This window comes from Dermochelys coriacea, chromosome 6 (genome assembly GCF_009764565.3).
Source record: "Dermochelys coriacea isolate rDerCor1 chromosome 6, rDerCor1.pri.v4, whole genome shotgun sequence".
NCBI lineage: Eukaryota > Metazoa > Chordata > Testudines > Dermochelyidae > Dermochelys > Dermochelys coriacea.
Window position 1 is genome coordinate 33,017,947 of NC_050073.1, and position 21,913 is coordinate 33,039,859.

At 40.5% G+C, this 21,913-nt stretch overlaps 1 protein-coding gene across 1 annotated transcript in view; it reads left to right on the forward strand.

The window, feature by feature from the left end:
• TEAD1 (TEA domain transcription factor 1) overlaps positions 1-19,500 on the forward strand; it is a 219,003-nt gene extending 199,503 nt beyond the window's left edge. Inside the window, 3 exon segments of the mRNA XM_043516495.1 lie at positions 10,804-10,944; positions 12,529-12,681; positions 13,488-19,500. Coding sequence (XP_043372430.1) covers positions 10,804-10,944; positions 12,529-12,681; positions 13,488-13,601 — 408 coding nt within the window. The 3' untranslated portion in view covers positions 13,602-19,500.
• The last annotated feature ends 2,413 nt before the right edge of the window (positions 19,501-21,913 follow it).

The following is a 21,913-nucleotide window of genomic DNA, read 5'->3' on the forward strand; positions in this document are numbered from 1 at the left end:
CTACAAATCACTACCATTTAGCACTACTTTGGCTGGCAAGCGCTTGTTACTAGTAAGCACACTGTTATCACTAATGTATCCATGCACACCTGTCTGTGCTATAACCTCACTCCCTTCCTGCTCTTGTTCATCTATTTGTTTGTCAGGTTTTGTCTGGCTCTTAGATTATGAATTCTTTGGGGCAAGGATTTTCTTTTTGTGTTACTACTTTGCACAGTGCTTAGTGCCTGTATAATGAGTCTTGATCCTTGTTGAGAATCCTTAGGTGCTACTGCAGTAAAAAAATTGTAATTTGGTTGTGCATTATGGGCCAGATCTTGCTCCCAAGGAAAGCAGCTTTGACTTTGACCATAAATTTCTGCAGGAACAAGAACAACCCCTATGAGTAAATATCTCTAAAATGAGTGAAAGACTGGTCTCTGGATAGTCACACAGTAGGAAAGAACAGTCATTATAAATTAATGTCTGACTTTATTGCTTTCTTACTCTGCTACATTAGCTACCTTAATTTTAAATGCTTGCAGTAGTTTGCATTATGTTTCAAACTGATGAAAGCTTGGTCATATGTCAGTGCAACTCTGTGAAATAGAGAATGAAACTCATCTGAAGATGTCTGGGTGATATTAATTGATTTTTTTTAATGAATGCCTCCATTTGCAGGAATCTGCAATGCAAACAAGCAGTTATTAGAAAGTAATATATATTATAATTAGGGCAAGCTTTTAAAGATGCTTTGAAGTCCTAAACATTTTTGAAATTCAAATGTGGAATGGAAATAAAGGAATCTGCACAATAAAGGGACATTAAATTATGTCCCCCCCCCCCAAAAAAAAGAATCACTGTTTTATAGATGTAAATATATGCCATAATTAGTGGTAAGTAACATAAGTAGGATGGTTGAGTTTATTCCTATTCTTATTTAAAACAGCTGTGGCATGAAAAATAATTCTGCTTCTCTTTGCAATATGCTGTAACAAACAATTTCCCATGTAGTCAGTGTTCAAAAATGGCTTGTCCGCATGATCGCCTCCCACCCCCCACAGTTCCTTTCCTTGTGCTTGCAGCAGACTTTCTGGACACAGAAATTCTTTGTGTTCTTCATTCACAAAAAAAGTTGTTGCTTCTGTTTTTTCTTTTTGAAATATGATATTTTGTGTATGTGTGCAAACGAAGTGAAACTTGGAATCCCCTCTGCTCACTCACCACTTCTGACTGGCAAATGATTTGCAGTTCACAAATGTAATCTGTGATGTGGATTAGTCTACAACCAGCATGCAAATGTATTCAGAAGAAATTAGAAACGGAAGAAAGCAGCAGTTCCCCTCCCTTTCCTCCCCTCCTCCCCTGCTGTTATATTTAAAACTGGACACTCTCTGCACAGCGATCTCATGTGGTGCTTTTGCAGGACTTCTTCACAAATTGATACAAGGGCATTAGTGGCTCAGAATTAATAATGAGTCCAAAGGGAAGAGCAGCTGGGAAGAGGAAGCAGCTTGGCCTGTCCATCACAAGCCTAACCATGTGGCAGACCTGGAAGCAATTCCAGAGCTGCAATGTAACTCTGTGCCAAGGACCCAGATGCTACCATTGGAAAGCATTGCTTCACAATTTGGAATCTCTGCCTTTGATCACTGTTCCGAAAGAAAGAGGGGAGATATAATGTGAGCATATGAATGACACTTCATTGCAACTATAGGTTGTTAACAAATTACTATGCATTTCATTTTAGCTACTGAATGTTCATGTAAATTATGTTGGTTGCTCCCCAAATACCCCTATGTTACTAATAAGTGCTTTTTTCTCTCTGTTCGGCGGGGAGAATTTAGAGTCTTTCCCTGCAGTTGTTGCCAATGCTGCCTTTTGGTTAGCCGAACCCGTTATGACACAAGCAACCTATCCCCTTCTTGCTGTAAAGACAGAGCAATGATCCATGTAAAGTTGTAGTTTATTTTGAAGCCAGTTCTGTTTCCATACGTGCTGTGATGCATCATGTCAAACACTTGATATTGTTGATATACAAAGTTTTCAGTGCTAAATGCTGGCAAAATACATTGTAGTGATGAGTGAATCTGCTATATTGCATGCGCATGGCTGTACAAAAGAACAAGCGCTTATAAGCGGGGCAGGTCCGTCTCCTAAGACTTGTTTAGCACTTTACAGTTCAGTGATAAAAGAAAATCTCAAACATGAAATGCATAACTGTCCTTTTTATATATAACCTAAAAATAATAGTTTGAAAATGTGTGAAGTTATATTTTTAGTTCATTGATCTTATCATTTAAAATCCAAAAGTGCAGTGTTTACACTATAAGCAGAAGATTATTGTATAAATATGATGATCAAAGTTTTTGGTGGTGATTGGGGTTTTTTTGCTGATTTGAAGACCAAACAGCAGCAGATATTAAATTACTCTGCCTTATTTCTGTGTCTCTAGACTTGTTATTTAGGCTTGAAAAGTGAGGCCTATGTGGTTGACCTTTTTGACAATATGAACACGTGAGGAGCATTTTAGAGATGACTTCTTATTTACTTTGGACATAAGTGAAGCAGAGAAAGGAAATGCTTTGATAATAAAACTCTAACTGTGGGGGCAATAGAAATTACTATTTTTGAGAGATTATTACTATCATCCACCATCAGATAACTATTTTTTTTAAGAAATACCTGTTCTTAAGATATTCCAGTAGAGCAGCCATGGCATGGTTGAATGGCTGTCACTATTTTTCATGTTCCCATATAATTGCGGACCAGCTAAGATGACAAATTGGTTATTACTTTTAGTTCAGAACAATTTCTTACAGATCACCACGAACACTGTATTAACATTAACCAGTGAACTAATGAAAAATGTGCAAGAAACAAGGAGGAATAAAGATATAGAATTCTCTTGTTAGTACATGACTATAGGACTGTTTGTGTTACTGTATGTGACTCTCAAGTGACATCTCCACTGATTAATTTACCAAAGCAAGCTTGCAGTAATATCAGACTTCCTATTTCTTCTCCCCACCACTAATTACTTAAATATGTGCCATTATCGGCATATTGCCTGCAAATGGTTGTTCCACAGAAATGGAATGTAGCTGCTAAGTAGAATTTAAAGAATTGCTGCCTACTTAAAAATTAAATAGTGAACACAAGTGACTTGATATGATCAGAAGTGTGGATTAACAAGCAGTTATTAGAATATGTAAACATATTTGTAAGATGGGTTTTAAAAAGTAGCCATATAAAAAGGAAGATGTCCCTGATCTTCCTGAACATGTTCAGAAAGTACCAGGAGAGATTTTTGTAGTAGTTACTTAAATCTCTGTTAACAATAAAAACAAAACTGGAATTAAGCGTTAAACAGCTAAACTGGTGGAAAGTACATCTGCCCACAGAAACTCCCACCAAAGATTCAGCTGATTCTTGGGCATTCTTTTACAGTAGTTGGCCAGAGATATGTTGTGACACCTGGAAATTATTATTTTCTGAGGGGTTTAGTAAACAACTTTCTACATAATGGGGCAAATCCTGCCCATTCCCTACAGGCACAGAATATGTGACCATTGCCAACGTCAATGCTAGAACGAACAAATCTAGCTGTTAGGACTTCCATGGATGTGTTGAATCCCTGAATCAGCTGTTTTAGGGCTGATTATGAGGAGACTTTAAAGAATGGCTCCCAGATTATGAGGTGGCTTAGTGGCAGAATAGCTTCGCTGCTGCTGCAAGCATTGGGAGAGAGAACTCAGCCTCTGACCCATGATGCCCCTTTCTAATATATTTAGTTATGCTGTGCGCACGGACTAGGATTTGGCTTTAAGTAAAGAGAAGGTAGCAGTGAGGCAAACAGAACTGTGATCTCTTCTTTCTCTTTAACCTATGAGCCTCAATCTATGCTAAGATAGAGTGGTGATAGAGACTATGAGTGGCTGGATAGATGTTCACTTTGTGTAGAAATAGCAAAAGAAATATAATTGTTTTTTAAAATAATTTTCTTCCAGTAGGCCCCACTTCAGTAGGGCGCTTAAGCATGTGCCTAACTTTAAGCAAGGCAGCAATCCCATCTAAGTCAAGGGGATTTAAGTACCTTGCTGGATCAAAGCCATATTACTTATTATCAGGGATGGAATCCTCTCTCTATGGTACTCCCTCTTTTCTATCACCTCAAACGTCTTCCTTTGTGGTGATGGTGTCATTGCTTTCAGAAAGGAAAAAGAAATACAATGGTACTGATCCTCCAGTGCAGACATGCTCCTTTCAGGGCAGGATTCATGAAGAGGAAAAGAAGGTTCTACTCCTTTTCTTCACAGCAGTCAACACATGGATCAGCCTCTGCCCTTAGTACTTGCATGCTGTTGCAGCTGGCCAGCTCTAGTAGTCAGAGCCAAAATCCTCAGTCATGAGACAAGAGTCAGCTGGGTGAGGATACCAGGAGGTCAGAAGCAGGAAACAAACTGGAGATCAGAACGACGAGTCAGGAACCAGAGTTAGGCCAGATCAGGAGACCACCTGGCTGACAACGGTCTACTCCCAGTCCAGGGACCACCTGGAAAAGGTCGTTACCATCCCCTCGACGGTACTTACCTTGCTGGGATGGTGGATTGACCCCGGGAAAGTCCTGGAAGGAATTCCTTTCATCAGCACTCTGCACTCAGTTGAGTGGTTTCGGATGCCTCGGACCTCTGCTGGGGGTATGGGGGGGCCACACCTGCACACCCTCCAAACCCAAGGTATGTGGTCCCCAGAGGAAGTGACGCTACACATAAACATCAAAAATCTCAGGGCGGTGCGCAGAGTGTGCACATTCTTCCTTCCTCACATGTCGGGCAGGGTGGTCAGAGTCCTGACAGACAACACAGCCTCGATGTTCTACATCAACAGACAAGGGGAAGCATGATCCTCAGCCTTCTGCCAAGAGGCACTCTGTCTCTAGGCCTTCTGCATTGGCCATGGAATCCACCTAGAAGCGTGTCACCTTCTGGGTGCCAAGAACACGCTAGCAGATCACCTAAGCAGGGACTTCTCCTTTCACCACAAGTGGGTAGCCGGCATGATCTTCCAGAGGTGGGGAACTCCCCAAGTGGATTTGTTCACCACCAGGCAGAACTGGAGGTGCCACAGGTTTTGCTCCAGACACCTTCCTCCTGCTGTGAGCAGAAAGCCTGAGGTATGCATTCCCTCCAGTTCCACTCATCAGTAAGGTCCTAGCAAAAATCAAGAGAGACAAGGCTCAGGTTATCATGATTGCCCCAGCGTGGCCTTGCCAGCACTGGTTCGGTACACTATCAAGCTTGTCAGCGATCCCTCCATGGCCCCTGCCGAACGGACCGGACCTGCTGTCACAGGATCATGATTGACTCTTGCACCACAACCTCTCATCCCTCCACCTCACGGCATAGATGTTGCATGGCTGAACCCTGAGGAATGGGCCTGTTTGGAAGGGGTCCAGAAGGTCCTCCTCGAGAGTAGAAAGCCCTCAACTAGACAGACTTACCTGGCAAAGTGGTCAAGGTTCTCCCGCTGTGCTGCCGAATGGGGCATCTCCCCTTCGCATTCTTCAATGCAGTTGATCTTAGACTACCTGCTTCATTTGAGGAACCAGAGCCTGGCACACTCCTCTATCGGAGTGCATCTGGCAGCCATTTCCGCCTTTCATCCGCCAATCCAGGGGCAGATGGTGTTCTCCTATGACATGACCGTCAGGTTCCTCAGAGGCCTAGAGAGACTTTTTCCTCAAGTTCGGTCCCTGGTCCCGCATTGGGATCTCAGCTTGGTTCGGTCCAGCTCACAGGTCTGCCCTTTGAGCCTTTGGCCTCATGCTCTCTGTCTCACTTATCATGGAAGGTAGCTTTCCTGATGGCGGTGACGTCAGCGAGGCAAGTCTCCAAGCTGCGAGCCCTGACCTCAGAACCTCTGTACAAGGTCTTCTATAAGGACAAGGTCCAGCTCCAGCCCCACCTGGCCTTCATCCCCAAGGTGGTGTCTATCTTCCACATGAGCCAAGACATCTTCCTTCCGATCTTCTGCCCTAAGCCCCATGAGACTAGTGAAGAGATGCGCCTTCACACTTCGGATGTAAGAAGGGCCTTGGCTTTCTACCTAGATTGGACAAAGCCTTTCTGTAGGTCGACTCAGCTTTTCATCTCTACAGCTGACAGGATGAAGGGCCTCTTGGTGTCCATGCAGAGGATTTCTAACTGGATTACCTCTTGCATTTGGACCTACTATGAGTTGGCGGGAGTCCCTCCGCCACTGATAATCAGAGCCCACTCGACCAGAGTGCAGGCATCTTCGGAGGCCTTCCTGGCACACTTCCTGACCCAAGACATCTGTTGAGCCGCAACGTGGTTCTTGGTGCATACGTTCACAGCCAACTGTGCTATCACTCAGCAGGCCAGGGGTGACATTGGGTTCAGCAGAGTTGCGTTGCGATCTACATGTCTGTGAACTCGTAGCCACCTCCGAGGGGTACTGCTTGGGAGTCATCTAAGTTAAATGGACATGAGCAAGCACTCAAGAAAAGACAGTTACCTTTTCCGTAATTGGTGTTCTTACACATGTGTTGTTCATGTCCATTCCACAACCCATCCTCCTTCCTCACTGTTGGAGTTTCCCGCAAGAAGGAACTGAGGGTGGGTGGAACTGGCAGCGCTCTATATACCACAGCATGTGTGTGCCACTCCATGGGGCACTGGAGCTGATCCCCTACAGATACTGCTGAGGTGCAAGCACACACACCTAAGTTGAATGGATATGAGCAACACATCTCAAAGAACACCAGTTATGGAAAAGGTCTTTTCAGGACCTGAAAAGCAGGACCTCACAGCAGGAGGAAGGTGTCTGGAGCAAAACCTGTGGCACCTCCAGTTCTGCCTGGTGGTGAACAAATCCACTTGGGGAGTTCCCCACCTCTGGAAGATCATGCCGGCTACCCACTTGTGGTGAAAGGAGAAGTCCCTGCTTAGGTGATCTGCTAGCGTGTTCTTGGCGCCCAGAAGGTGACACGCTTCTAGGTGGATTCCATGGCCAATGCAGAAGGCCTAGAGACAGAGTGCCTCTTGGCAGAAGGCTGAGGATCATGCTTCCCCTTGTCTGTTGATGTAGAACATCGAGGCTGTGTTGTCTGTCAGGACTCTGAGAAAAGAAAACTGTCTTTTCAGGACGAGGCGTCAGCCTTGCAATTTCTGTTTCCAGGGTGGTAGGTCATGGTAAAGTTAATCTGGGATAGAATAGAATAGGGCCTACCGCAGCTATCATTGGTTTAGGGCCTGGCCCTGCGCAGGTACTCCAGGGTCTTATGGTCAGTAAACACTTGGACTAGATGGTGAGCCTCTTCCAAATAGCATCGCCACTCTTTGAAGGTGGTCTTAATTGCCAAGAGCTCCTTGTCAAGATCTCATAGTTTCTCCTGCGCTTGAGCTTCCTTGAGTAGTCAGCAATGGGGTGCAGTATTTGCTTTGGTCCAGGCCTTTATTAGAGGACTGCCATGATTGCCAAACTAGAGTCATCGGCTTCCACAACAATAGCTTGTCACATCTGGGTGGGCCAATACTGGAGCAGTGGAGAAGGCAAGCATCAACTGCTTGAATGCATGCTGGAATACGTGCTTGGCCTTGGGGGACCAATGGACCTGGGTGTTTTCCCAGAGTTGGGCATTTAACGGCCTGACTTTTTCAGAAAAATTGAAAATGAACATCTGGTAGAAGTTCGCAAAACCTAAAAATAATTGTATGTCACGCACATTGCGGAGAGAGTCGGGGTGCCCAGTCACAAACAGCCTTGACCTTGCACAGATCCATCTTGATTCCTTCCAGGAACAGGATGAAACCCCAGGAACTCAGTTCAGGCCTGATCAAATGTGTGCTTCTCAAGTTTAGCATAGAAACAATGGTTTTGTAGTCTCTCCAGGACTGTGCAGATATAAGTGGTGTATTGGTCCAGATCGTCTGAGGTGATCAATATATCATCTAATTACACTGCTACAAACTGATCCAGTAGGTCTCATAGCATGTTGTTAATGAAGTGCTAGAACATCGCTTGGGCATTCGTCAGTCCAAATGGCATAATTAAATATTCAAAGTGGCCATAGCAAGTCAATAAGGCAGTCTTCCATTCATCCCCCTTGTGAATACAAATAAGGTTGGAAGTTCCCTAAAGATCCAGTTTAGTGAATATGTGGGCAGCTCCCATGCAGTCCAAGAACTCAGGGATCAGGATAGCAGGTAACGGTTCCAGATTGTTATCTGATTTAGGCCTTAGTAACTGAAACAGAGGTTGAGGCTGCCGTCCTTCCTTTTTACGAAAAGGACTGGGGCATCAGCCAGTGAAGCTGATTTGCAGATGAACCCCCCAGACCAGGTTCTGTTGGAGACATTCTCGCCGTACTGACAGTTTGGTTTCTGGCATTATATCTGCCCAAATGTTATCTTCGCCCCTCGCTGTAGTTCTGTGTGATAGTTGTAGTCCTGATGTGGGTGGAAGTTTTCTGCCTTGTTAGTCTCAGAGACGTCAGCCTAGTTGTGATACTTGTGGGGGGAGTTCCATCGTTCACTCAGTGCAGTGGTTCTCAACCAGGGGTACGTGTACCCATGGGGGTATGAAGAGGTCTTCCAGGGGGTACATCAACTCATCTAGAGAATTGCCTAGTTTTACAACAGGCTACGTAAACAGCACCAGCAAAGTCAGTACAAACTAAAATGTCATACAATGACTTGTTTATACTGCTCTATGTACTATACACTGAAATGTAAGTAAAACATTTTTATGCCCATTGATTTATTTTATAATTATATGGTGAAAATGAGAAAGTAACCAATGTTGCAGTAATAGTGTGCTGTGACACTGTTGAATTTTTATGTCTGATTTTGTAAGCAAGTAGATTTTAACAGAGATGAAACTTGGGGGTACACAAGACAAGTCAGGCACCAAGTACAGTAGTCTGGAGAGGTCGAGAGCCACTGCCCTAGTGGGTGCTTGAGCCTTCTTGGGTCTGGGTACAATGTTCTCTGGTCCCTGGCCATGCTGTCCGCAAACGTCCGATGGGAAAGTGACATACTTTTGTTCTACTCTGTATCTGTCACAAGGTGAGGAAAGTGCACTGCATAGGAGGCTACTGCCCCTTGCTCCTGCTTCAGGGTGGCCTCGGCCATTCAGGCTCAGTGCAGGTAACTGAAGACAGTTGACATCAATTGGAGAAAGGCTGCCCAGTTGGACAGCATGGGGCTATGGCCTTTTAGCATGGGGGATGCCCAGTGTAACAGGTCTCCTGCCAGAAGGCTGATTACAAGGCCACCTTGGCCAAGTCAGAGGAATAGATTTGGAGCCCTATCAGAAACAGACAGTGGCATAGGTTCATGAATCCCTGTAACCACCAGCAGTTTCCATCGAGTTGTTTGAGCAAGGGTATGATAGGCCCCTGTTCAGGCAAGATGCTGTAGGCTGTGTTTGCAGACCAGTGTTCTCGGCGCTGACCTGCCTCACTTGGTCCTGCACCTGCTGGTTGTCCAAGGTCAACTGTGCAACTTGGGCCTGCAGTGCTTGATCGTCCACCCAGTGGCAAGAGGTCCATTTGGGCAAGTCCAGTGCTTCTGGTGGCTACAGGTGTGCTGCTGGGTCCATCCTTCTTGCACTGGGCTTGGTCCCACAGGATTACTGCGGTCCAGACAAGCTGCTATGGCTGAGTTGTGGGCAGCCAGACCTAGTAGTCAGAGCCAGAATCCACTGTCATGGGAAAGGAGTCAAGAGTCAACTGGGTCAAGATCCTGGAAGGTCAGAAGCAGGGGACAAACCAGAGGCGAGGAATCACAAGTCAGATGCCAGGAGCAAAGCTGAGTCAGAATACCAGAAGATCAAGCTGGGGAAGCAGGAGTCAATAGTAGGAAACGCAAGGCACACCATCCAGAGCAGGCTAAAGTTGTTCACACAGCTTCCTGTTCCTGCTGCTAGCTTAAGTAGGACCAGTGAGCCAGTCAAATGCTCTGGAAATCCACCAATCGGACTGAAGGGGCAGGTGCTCGCAGGCAGGCTGGGTTTCATGTTCCTCGGGTAAGCTACTGCCAGCAGGCTGCCACATGGAGGGCTGGAGTGTGGCTGTTCCCATAAAACTTGCAGGCCCAGGCTTGAGGCCCGTGGGTCATGATATATGCCACTCCCATTCACTTCAGTTAATTCATTGTCTGTATCCATGGGCAGAATTAGGGCTTGTCTACACTTACCGGGAGATCAATGCACAGCGATTGATGCATCAGCGGTCGATTTAGTGTGACTAGACCCGCTAAATCGACCACAGCTCACTGTCCTGTCAATTCCTGTACTCCACCTGAATGAGAAGCGCAAGGGGAGTTGACGGGAGAGCGTCTCCCATCGACATAGAGTAGTGTGGTCCCCACGGTAAGTAGAGCTAAGTACATCGACTTCAGCTACGTTACTGACGTAGCTGAAGTTGCGTAACTTAGATCGATCTCCCCTGTAGTGTAGACAAGACCTTAATGGGCCTATAGTTAAGAGGAACAATGGGTCTTTTAATGATAGGTGTGCAATTGTTTTCCTGCTTATAGTTGAAGAAATTATCACTTCCCTAAGGTTACACTGAACTTAAACCTATGAAAGAAATGTATTTTTACTTATTAAAAAAGAACACCTGAAGTTTTTCTCTCTCTCTTTAACTCTGTGGCAGTTATGTTTATAGACTTGCCTCTTTCCTGCCCCACTTTTGGTCAGTAAAAAGGGGGCAGGCTGAGAGTTAATTACTGCTCGTTACTATGGCCCTGCTAGATGACAAAGATAATATTCAACATCTGTTACTTTTCCCTGCAGGCTGACTTAAACTGCAACATTCAAGATGATACAGGAGCATTTTATGGAGTAACTAGCCAATATGAGAGCTCAGAAAACATGACAATCACCTGTTCCACCAAAGTCTGCTCATTTGGAAAGCAAGTAGTAGAAAAAGTAGAGGTAGGATGCTCTTCTGGATGGTGTTACTCTGCTGACTCATGATATTATACAGTACATTTCTGCCAATGTAACGGCAGTAAAAAATGGAAAATTGACTCTGATTTATTTTACTTATTCCTCTTATCTCACTTTCCTACCCTCCTCCCATCTTTCTTGAAGGAATGTTTTCCTTCCGGACAGTGCTTAGGTTAGTTTGAATTACTGTGCTTATGGTGACACTAGCGAAAGTAAAATCCCAGTTACTTACTGACTTAGAGTACCTCTTCAATCCTTCCCCTGGCAATCACTGGCAACACAGCAACGTACCTTCAGCTGGGGAGCCTGGAACTGACACCAATGCCGATTCCTGCATCTCCCAGCAAAAGAGCAATGAAGCAGAAATAAGTTTGCTCCCATTTTCAACTGGATACATCACTCTCATGACAATTCAGACTCACACTTGGCCAGACCTGTAACATATTTGGAACCTTACTAAGATGGCAAGCAGCTCCCACTCTCTAGATTTCTGGGTGTTTTAAATGTGTAGTGTGATGGGTTTCTTCCATGCCCACAGTCATTTAACCTGGTGAAATGCACACTTTCTACAGACACCATTGTCCTTTGGGTGAAAAATAAGTTTGCAACATTGTTTTTCCTTTGGGGTACAATGGCTGCTTTTTTGGGGTGGGTGGGGGGTAAAGGCACAGCACTGTATAGTTTAGTTGGCTAGGTATGGGGAGAGGGGGTCGTATTGTGATGTTACAATGATCCATCTTTTGTTTAAAGTAGCAAAAGCCCCCCCTCCATATTTGTTAGCTACATTGCAGTTGTTGCTGAGTGACTTCCAGTTTACAGCAGTAATTTAAGCATTTATCAAGGCAGTGGCTGCTGTGCACTCCCTACTTTTGCTGGTGTGGTCCCTATAAATGGTGACCACCAAAGAACAACAACTTCTGGCATCACCTCCACTATCCCAAACCTGGCTGAAGTCAGCAGCCCAAGAAGTCCAGCCAGCCATTAAGAACTGTTTATCATGATAACAGAGAGTTGGGGGGGTGGAGGGCAGGAAGGCACTGAATCACAGACCCATCCCCTTAGTGGAATCTGTTGAGCCAGGTACTAGTCTATTCTCCCTCCTTCCATCACAGTTGACTCTCTTCCTCTGATGCAGACAACTGCTTAGTGAGTTATATAGTAATTAAAATATGACATCAAGATATGGGTAAAATGGCTTCTTTTGTACCCAGTCACCTTTAAACTGCTTTAAAATCACTGAAGATCAAGTTTGCTGGGAAGTTTCTTTCTCAATGCATTTATACTCACTTGAGAGCTAGCTTATACAGTTCTCATCCTCTGTGATTTAAAATTATAAACTTGGATATAAACTAAGATTACATACCCAATATATAATTTCCTAAATTAGGCTATGGAAGGAAACTTTTGTGATAAGACTAGCATTTCAGATCAACAACTCCACTTTGTACATGTTGTTGTTTCCAAACTAACAAAGAGAACCAACCCAACATTTTGCATTCCCTCTGTTGATCACTGTAGAAATATGTTTGTCGGTAAATATTCTTTAAATGTTTTTCATTTTCTATTTAGACGGAATATGCAAGGTTTGAGAATGGCCGGTTTGTGTACAGAATAAACCGCTCTCCAATGTGTGAATATATGATCAACTTCATACACAAGCTCAAGCATTTACCAGAGAAATATATGATGAACAGTGTATTGGAAAATTTTACAATTTTGTTGGTAAGCATTCACTATTCTTTACTGACTGAGTCTAAAATATGTTCTATTTTGGCAGGGATCAATTAACTTGGAAATTAAGGACCAGCTCTGAAACCCTTACTTATACAAGGCCAAGTGGTCCTACTGACTTCAGTAAAACTATTCACAGAGTTAGGTCCTATTCAACCTGAGGAAGAGCGATAGAGTCTAGTCTCATTGTTTCCCAAAAGTGGGGGTCTCAATCCTGTGGGAGGACACAAAAGGCTTTTTGGGGTGAGAGCATGAACAGACCTCTCAGTTGTTTTCCAGAGTCTCAGCTTACTTTTTTCCATATGTTTTTAAGTAAGTGTCTAGTGTTATGATTGCAAAGAAAGCCCTCAAAACAGAACCCTAGTAGAAACAGTGCAGCAATGTTTGCCTTAATTTGCAGAGAGCCTGAAACACAAGCTTTGTGGTGTAAAGTGTTCAGTTCATTTCAGTGGGTGCTAACTCAGTTACCAGTGGTGATACTTTAAATGTCAACATTGTTAAGTATTTCAATACTCATCAAAACATGTAAGAAAGGAGAGGAGTAGCACAGTATGAAGATCTAAAATGTGGGCAGGCTTTTAACAACACATTTTGAGACTGGAAAGGGTATAGTGAATTTTATTTGCCTAAAGTGGATCTCGGCTTTCTAAAGTTTGAGAAACAGCAAGTTACAATTATATTTTCTTCTCTTTTCAAGCCTACAATACCTTTTGGTGCAAATTATTTTTTCCAAGTTTATAACACTACTGTCTACCTTTTCTCTCCCTCCGCTCCCGTCCTCTCCCCCTTCCCAATAGGTTGTAACAAACAGGGATACACAAGAAACCCTACTCTGCATGGCTTGTGTATTTGAAGTTTCAAACAGTGAACATGGAGCACAACATCATATCTACAGGCTTGTAAAGGACTGAGCAGTTATTTATATATACACTTCATTACACTTCTTTTCTTTATCAAAAACACAGACTGTAAACCTCAACACTAAGTGGCAGTGCCTCTGGCCCAGCTTTCACCCACATTTTTCTAAATCCTGTTTTAGTGAAGTCATTTTTAATGTGTTCATATATAATTGTAGCTGTGAAATTCTGGTACAGTTGTAAAAAATTATTTCTAAAACTAAGTGTTCTTCAAATTTGTAAACGACAGTTCTTTGGGAAGACTGTATTTAAGAACCTAATGCCTTTGTCTGTGGAGGCTTCTTTTTAATTGTGATAGAAAAATGTAAGACAGAGCATTTGCCATGGGGAAAACTTACAGCATTTATAAGAATTTATTTAGGGTTTTGTTTTGTTTTTTCCAAAATAAAATACTTATTTTATGATGCAAGTGAAATGGAAATGAATCTTTAACTATAACTGTAAATTAGTACACAAAGTTAATAATCTGTATAGAATTATCTTTGTAACTAATTAGAGTGGAAGATATGGACGAATGTAATTCGCTAAATTATTTTTTAAAATGAAACATTTTTTCTGTTTGAAACCAAATGATAAATATAGCCTTAAGAAATACCTGATAGAAACAAGCAGGTCCTAAAATTAGGCAAATTTTGTATTTTTTTCTCAATGTTAAAACTAATCTTCTAATTCATTAAACTTTCCAACAGGTATTGCAGAGAAAGAGAACATCATCCCTTATACTTAACGTATCTAGTGTATTTTTAAAAATATAAAGTTGTGTTGTACTAATATGGAAATTTGATTATTTAATGAAAAAATGATGGCTCATTTTGCAATAAGTAGGTAAATACTGAAAATTTAGACTTACATTGTATGTAGTCTTGTGTGTGCAGTTATATTTTATACGGACAACTATATTTTCTGTTGAGTGAAAAATTTGCAATACCGAAATTAACAAACATAGGGGGAAATAATTGACATTATTACTGCATTGCAAATAATCTGTAAATTGCAAGCTAGAAAAAGTAATGCGGTTGAGAGAAGAATACATAGGTCAGTAAAAGCCTCATCAGCTTTAATGTCGTAGGGATGCTAGAAAATCACAACCATCATCAGGCAAAACAGATTCGAAGGGTTATGTTCTTCCTTTTCTCATTCTTCATGATATTCTGGCGCACATATTATCCCAGTTCTGTCTCCAGTCTCAAACAGGACATGGTGCATTTAGTACTAGTAGGCAGGGCATGTAGGACACACCCATCAATACCACTTAGGATTTGATTGCCTTTCACATCCAGAATACACAGATGTGCAGTGTTCATCCCTCCGATTAATAAACTGAAAAGTAGGTAATTCAGAGAAGATTCTATTATAGAGTGAATAGAAGAGATTTTAATACTAATATGGATTACAAATATGGTCATGGGTGTGAACAGTTTTCTGGGATACACACATGTGTCCTGTATTCTCTGATTCTTATTGGCACAGCCTGTCCTTAGTATTACTCAGCTTCTTCTCCTCTGCCATCCGTTCAACCACTGCCTTTTCACTGCCCCATGCAACATTAATATTAAAAGTATTGGGAGGAGAAATGGGTTATAATGGAAAATAACTAGGCTAAAACAATGCAATCCATTGGGCAAACCACAAATCCTAACAGGACATATGAAACATTGGTTACAAGATAAGATGCATGGCTGCTGCAAACTTCCAAAAATCACATTTATCAGGGGCTCGGTAAGTCTTGGGGAGCCATGAGTAGGGCACAGAAATGTGTTCAACAGTTCCCCTCTCAGCTGCAGTTTTCAGGCATGTGCCTATGTGTAATTAGAAGCTTGAATTTGCCCCTAGGTATAATATATTGGTTACAGTTTTAATTTTTATGACACTGTCATTCTAAAACATGCCCTCAGTTATAGCCACATAAATATAGATGAATAGTCTTAGTCAATATACCAGCTAGAAGAGCAATCAGTATTTGTCATGTGCAGCAAGTTGTTGGTTGTTGTATGCTTGCCTTTCATTGCATTAATCTTTAATACTGTTAGGATTTACATTAGAGAAAGAGGCCAGCATCGGGGAGGGGAGAGGGGGTTGAAATTCCTTAGGCTATAAAACCTCTGATCTGTCTAACTATAAAAGGTGGGTGATTGCTGTGATGTCTAGCTGTCATATTATCCACTTGGGGATATTAGAGCTGATGAATCTTTTAGTTGTTTATATTCTGTGAAGCATAAAATGTGATGTCCATGTCATGAGATCTCTTAATACGTTTATAACACTAACAATCACATCAGGAAAAGCACTGCATTGTAACAGCCTAACGGTAGCCCTTTATTCTAAGCACTTGGTGTTACAAGTCAAAAACTATTTCTTTTGTTTTGTTCTAAAGTTATCTCTTATTTAGGTTTTTGAATTTTGGTTTGATGGGTTTTTTTATAACAAATTCTTTGAGGAGTATAAAATATAGAATTCAATTTTCAAAACCAGGTACAGATTTTTTATACAATCTGGCACATTACATATGTCATAACTATAAGGTATAAAAAGTCACAGTGTTCATTGGTGTTCACATTTGTAAGGTTAGGAAAAAGATTTGCATTGTCTTTACTTTACACTTATGTAAATGATCTAAACCCTGCACATGTTCATTCGTAAAAGCCTTAAGTCCTTCAAATGTATATCGTGAAGTGTGTTGTCCAAAAGGCTGCCTGTAAACTGTGAGCTCTTTTGTAAGCTGGAAGAATTTATCTTGTTACTGTTACTTTTTCTAGGAACTTTTTAATTCAGAGCTGCCAAAGCATTACAATATGCAGTGCCTTAGTGTTGTATTAGAAATACCTTTAGCCTCTTACATCAATTTTGTATGTTGTTTTATTAATTGGTTCCATTTAAAAAAAAAAAAACTTTTCCCCCTCCACAGAGAAGCTCTTTGACTACTTGGTCTAAACCAACCTTCAGCATAAGTCAGACCCATTACTACACAATTAAATGCCTATACCAAAATGAAAGGTTACAACTTCATAGTTTTCTGTGAAAAATGAATTGTATTAATAATGCTGCCTTTTTAAATTTCATGACCAAATACGTAACTATTTGTGACTCTTCTGCACTCTAGCATGAAAGTGCCTTTGGTTTGAAATTCCAGCTTAGAAAAGTGCTGCCATAATAACGACTATTTGTAGAGAGACCAAAAATATTAAGTGATCACCATAATGCCTTTGGTTTATTGGAATAAGTCAAAACTACAGGCCTCCATTCACGAAAGAGCATCATTTATGCTAATGTCATTTTGCAAATCACCAGATTGCATAATGCTGGAAAATAATTTATATGCCATGTAACTGTTTGATATAGTTTTGCAACATTGTAACCCAGTGACTGATTTGTTTATAATATAAAAATGATCAATGGTTCTCCTTTTCCATCTTTTCATCCAGTCTTGCATCTGAGTAATGTGACGTCCATATAAACGACTGAATTTCAGACAGTGGATAAATGTGACTTTATTATTCTATTCTGATTAATATTTCAGTATCTGTGAAGGTTTCTTCTGTATCCTAATTTTGCACTTATTTTGTTTACAAAGTCAAGTGTTCTGAAAGTCAGATGCATAAAATTTGAGATGAAAGTGCAGAACAAAAATTAATTGGAGTAAATGTAATTTGACATGTGCTTATTAGCATCAAAATGTTAAGCATGAGCATTGTTAGGTGAAGGTGCTGTATGGAAAACTGTGTGCAGCACCATTCCAAACTCTGTTTTTTTCCAAGCACAGGAAAGGCAGCTCCTTTAAATAATGTGTCTGTTTTTGACACATTCTGTGAATTGGGGCCATAGTGAACACTAGAAGTGAAATTGACAGGAAGAGGAGCAAGATTAAAAAAAAAAGAAGAGAGAGAACAAATATCAGCCAAACTAAAAGCTGGCAAATGGATTATATAGTTGTGAATACAATTTTAATGTGATTTTTAAATATTTGATGAAAACTAAGATTAACTTTTTATATATAAATATTGTGACACTATATGGTAAATATTGTGATAAATCAAGTTCCCTGTCTCTAAAATACCTTTTTTCCCCCCCTCCAAGGTCTAAATCTCATTTACCTTCCTCACACAAATAGCCCTGTTGAACTTAATGAGGCTGGGATAAGGTAAAGAGGATTTGACCCCAGAAGTAGAGCATGTGTTTACAGTTATTAAATATAACTGCTGGGAGAAGCATTTTATAACAATTGTGATGAACAACAGTTTATTGCAAAGTCAGTTTAATTCTATTATTTACTATCTCATTGTACAAAAGTTCAAATAAGGATAATGGTACCATTTTTGGCAGTTCAAAGAATTACTACTAACAAATGTAGTCTTACTTACTTGAATTCCAAAATGATTTATTTAGGTACTGTACCACTATTTTAAAGAAGTTACACATCTTATGCTTGTTTCCCCATTTTCCTGTTCAACTGTAGCTACAGCCATTCAGTTTAGCAATAGCTCCATACTCAACAAACTCACTGCTTTATATGCTCTTAATGAAAGAACGAAAGGGTATCTGTTAACTTTAAATGCAAGTAACTGACAAATAGATGTCAGATATAACATTTGACAAGCTAATTCATTTCTATTTATTTTCCCATTCTAATTCCTAGACATGCTTGCTTTCCATCAAGTTTTACTGGATCATTCAGACCCAGAAATGTTTGATGTAATATTTAACATGACCCACATTAAATAAAATTAATGTAGTACCCAGTCACTCAACGTACATGGTAGTAGATTCTAGTTTCTCAGGATGATTTTTTCCCCCATCTTTCATTATTCTAAGATTTTTTTTTTAACCCTCTGAAAAGATTGAGGCTGCGTAATTCAAAGTACAAAAAATACTTGGGAGATCTTGGTCTCTAACTTTTCAGGTCAATCTTGCTGAGATCATGTGATTAGTTTTACTGTGTAAATTAACTCTTAAATGCACTCAGCTGACAAAGAAAAGATGTGTCCCTGTTACCTCCTTACAAAATGTGTGTGTGTGTTTTTGTTTTTTGTTTTTTTTATGGGCCTCTTTGCTTCAGGCTCTTGACTGCAGACAAAAAATACAATATGTGCCTGAAAAAAAAGACAAAAGAATTTTATAACATTAAAAACCTGAATAGCCTTTAATTCTTCAATATCAGTACATTTTATGTAAAACAGTTTTGGTTTTTTTGCCATGTGCATTTGTTCACATTTGTAAATGACTTAATGGAATTCTCACTTTATGTTTATTTGTGTAATGTGTATAAACTGGGTTTGTGACTTAAGCATATTCATATATGGTCAGTGGTTACTTTAATATTGTACTGCTGCTGGTAACTTTTGATGTAGAACCTGCCTTTTGATGATAAAGTACCTCTTGATTAGACAGGGAGGGAAAGCTCTGATAAAAGTGAATGTTCTCAAATGTTTGGGTTTTTTTAAACATATTTGCAGAAGCTTTCAAAAGGAGTTTCAGTCAAACCTCTTGGCAGTACAGTAATCTTGTATTTGTTATTGTCTGTGTGTAGGTACTGGTACCTTTTTTGTTAAAAAATGTTTAAGTGTTGGCTTTAAAGTGACTTTATCTTTAGTATGATAGTAATATGAAAATTATAGGTTTTGTGTGCAGAGAATTTTTTTATAAAGTGCTTTGTAAAAAAAAATGTATTCTAGCTTTTGCGGTACATATGTGTGATAACTTTAATATCCATGACAGTTAAGTGCAATTATTTCATCACTCTAAAAATGCTATTTTTGTGTCGGTTACTGCAGGTGTTTTCATGTCTTTGCAACGTGACACATTTTGATGCCTTCTTGATAAAGTGGTAGAATTTTTGTAGCTTTCTAGAAACTTTGTATTCATACAGTATCGATTGAAAATAAAGAAAATGAAAGTGTTTGGTGCATTATTTTAATCTGCATGGAAATCACCCTTCTTACATATTTTAGGTAAAATTGCCCAGGTGCCTAAGTGACTTAGTAGCCTAAGCACCATTTTCAAAAGTAACATAGGGCCAGATTTAGCAAGTTATTTACATGCCTAAAGATGCAAATAGACATCTAGTGCGATTTAGAAAAAAGGAAAGCAGGTTAGGTGGCTAACTCCTATTTAAATAAATACCTTTGAAAATCTGGCCATTAGGAGTAGATTTTAAAAGTGCAAATGACACTTTGGCACCTTACTCCTGCTGAAAATCAGTGGAAGTTGGACACCTAATGTTTGTTTGAGCCTTTGAAAATCTGTCCCTTTGAGCCTCCTTTTCAGCCAGGCCTCAACCCGATCTCCCTTTATTCAGATAGAAAATAAATGGTTGTATACTTTTAGCAGTTAGATGAGTAATGATGTGTGGATACAAATGAGTAGTTAAATGTCTTAATATTTGCACTTGCAATTCATTGGCGCACAAAATTATGTGTGCAAAAATTGAGATTATTTCTTAATCTGTAGTTTTGAGGGTTACAATTATGAAATATTTATTTTTGTGCAGTCTTTTCCTGTACCATCAGTTCTCTGTTTTTGTACATTTTAACTGAAAACTTGATTAAGGCTATCCGTGGTTACCATTCAAATGTCTATATTTTTCACAGCAGCAATATTTTGCAAATATCAAGTTTTAATAGCAACCACTGATGCTGCACTTTGTGTCCAGTCTCTTGCTTGTTTTGGTGTTTAATACTTTATTCTTAAGCATATGGTACTGACCAGACTAATGCAGGATATTGGACTATTTATCTAATCAGGTATTTCAGTTTCTGTCTCCTACTTCTTTTAAGAGCTGATATACACATTTAATCCATATTAATTAATCATAGTTCCTCTGTTCTCTATCCATTTATATCCTCCATTTCAACACTTATCCACTGATCACAGCCGCAGGTGAATGGATCATTTTTTTAAACATTGAAAGTATATGCAGGCCATAAGTGCTGAGGGGTGGGGGTTCTGCCTGCTGTTTTGAACCAAAACAGATGTTAACAGCTTTCCATTAACACCTACTTAGTAACCCACTGATGGCCTAACCTTGGTAAATTCCAACTTGCCTTGTTCCACAATCTGCCATGCTCTACTGCACCAGTGAAGCAGCTTGACCCAGTTCTAAATGAATATGTGCCATAATAAAAAGGGACAAAGCCTGCCTGTGTGAAGCATCCAGTGCAACTGAGGAACTAGATGCCGTTTTGCAATGGCCTCTTGCACCTAAAAACTGAAAAGAGGCTATAAGAAAAAGAAGATAATCAAGTCTGATTATCTCAACCGAGCAGTGGTCCAATCTCAATAGATCTACTAAACATCTAACGGTTAAAAGCAAAAACTCTTAAGGTATTTGGGCAGAGAGTTAAAATCTCCTGATTGCCAGCTGATAGCATGGAGAATGTCTGCTATTGTCTAATCCTTGTATCACTTAAATTGCAGTTGTGGCATTGAAAACATTCAAGAAATGTATTTTGTGTAATTCCTCTTCCAAAATCTAGCCAACCTTTTGTATACTGGGAACTTAGAAAATCAGCTCCAGAAGAGTTCCCTGCTGACACTTCTGGAAATAAGTATTCAGCAGGGAAGGGCAAGTACTTCAGCGATATAGCAATAGAAGGAAACCCTTTAACTATTTTGTTTTCCTGAAGCAACAGAGCAATTTTTGAGAAGAATACTGAAGCCATTAGGAAATGAAGGAAAAGCCTCCCCATTCCCAAAAGGAATGGTGATGTGTTCAAAATTCAAATGTAATGAATGTGTCTGAAATAAATAATTATGTTCCCTTACCAGCTTATGCTGCCATGCTAGTTAGCTCAAGATTTTGGTGTTTCCTGTACGGGTTGATGAGCTACTTCTCCCAGGAGCTGAAGTGTGTTCCTAGAAACATGTAGTAATATTTTAGGACCCTCTTTTTTCATCCTATTATGGGGATTTCCAAAAACTAGTAACAATACCTGGTCAGATGAAGGATGGGAGACTAGACAAGATTTCGCTGGCTCCATGATGATGTGAAATCTATACTACGGTATGTGAACAACACTCAGAGGGAAATCCCAGTGACTTCAGTGGGACCAGGATTTCTCCCTCAGTCCCCCACTTTCTGCATAGAAAAACCGGCACTGCTGCAGCTTTAAACGTAGAACTTTGGCTTCCCACTAAGCCATCCCCCGACTCTTTGTGTCTCATAGACTTCCATTACCGCTTATCAGATACTGCCACAGCACACTTCTAAACAGGAAGAAGGAGGAGGAGTTGTGTGGGAAGCTGTAGCCTGAGACATGACCTGCTTTTATCTAGCTTGCCTCTTTTTTGTACCATGTTGTATGGTTCCAGCA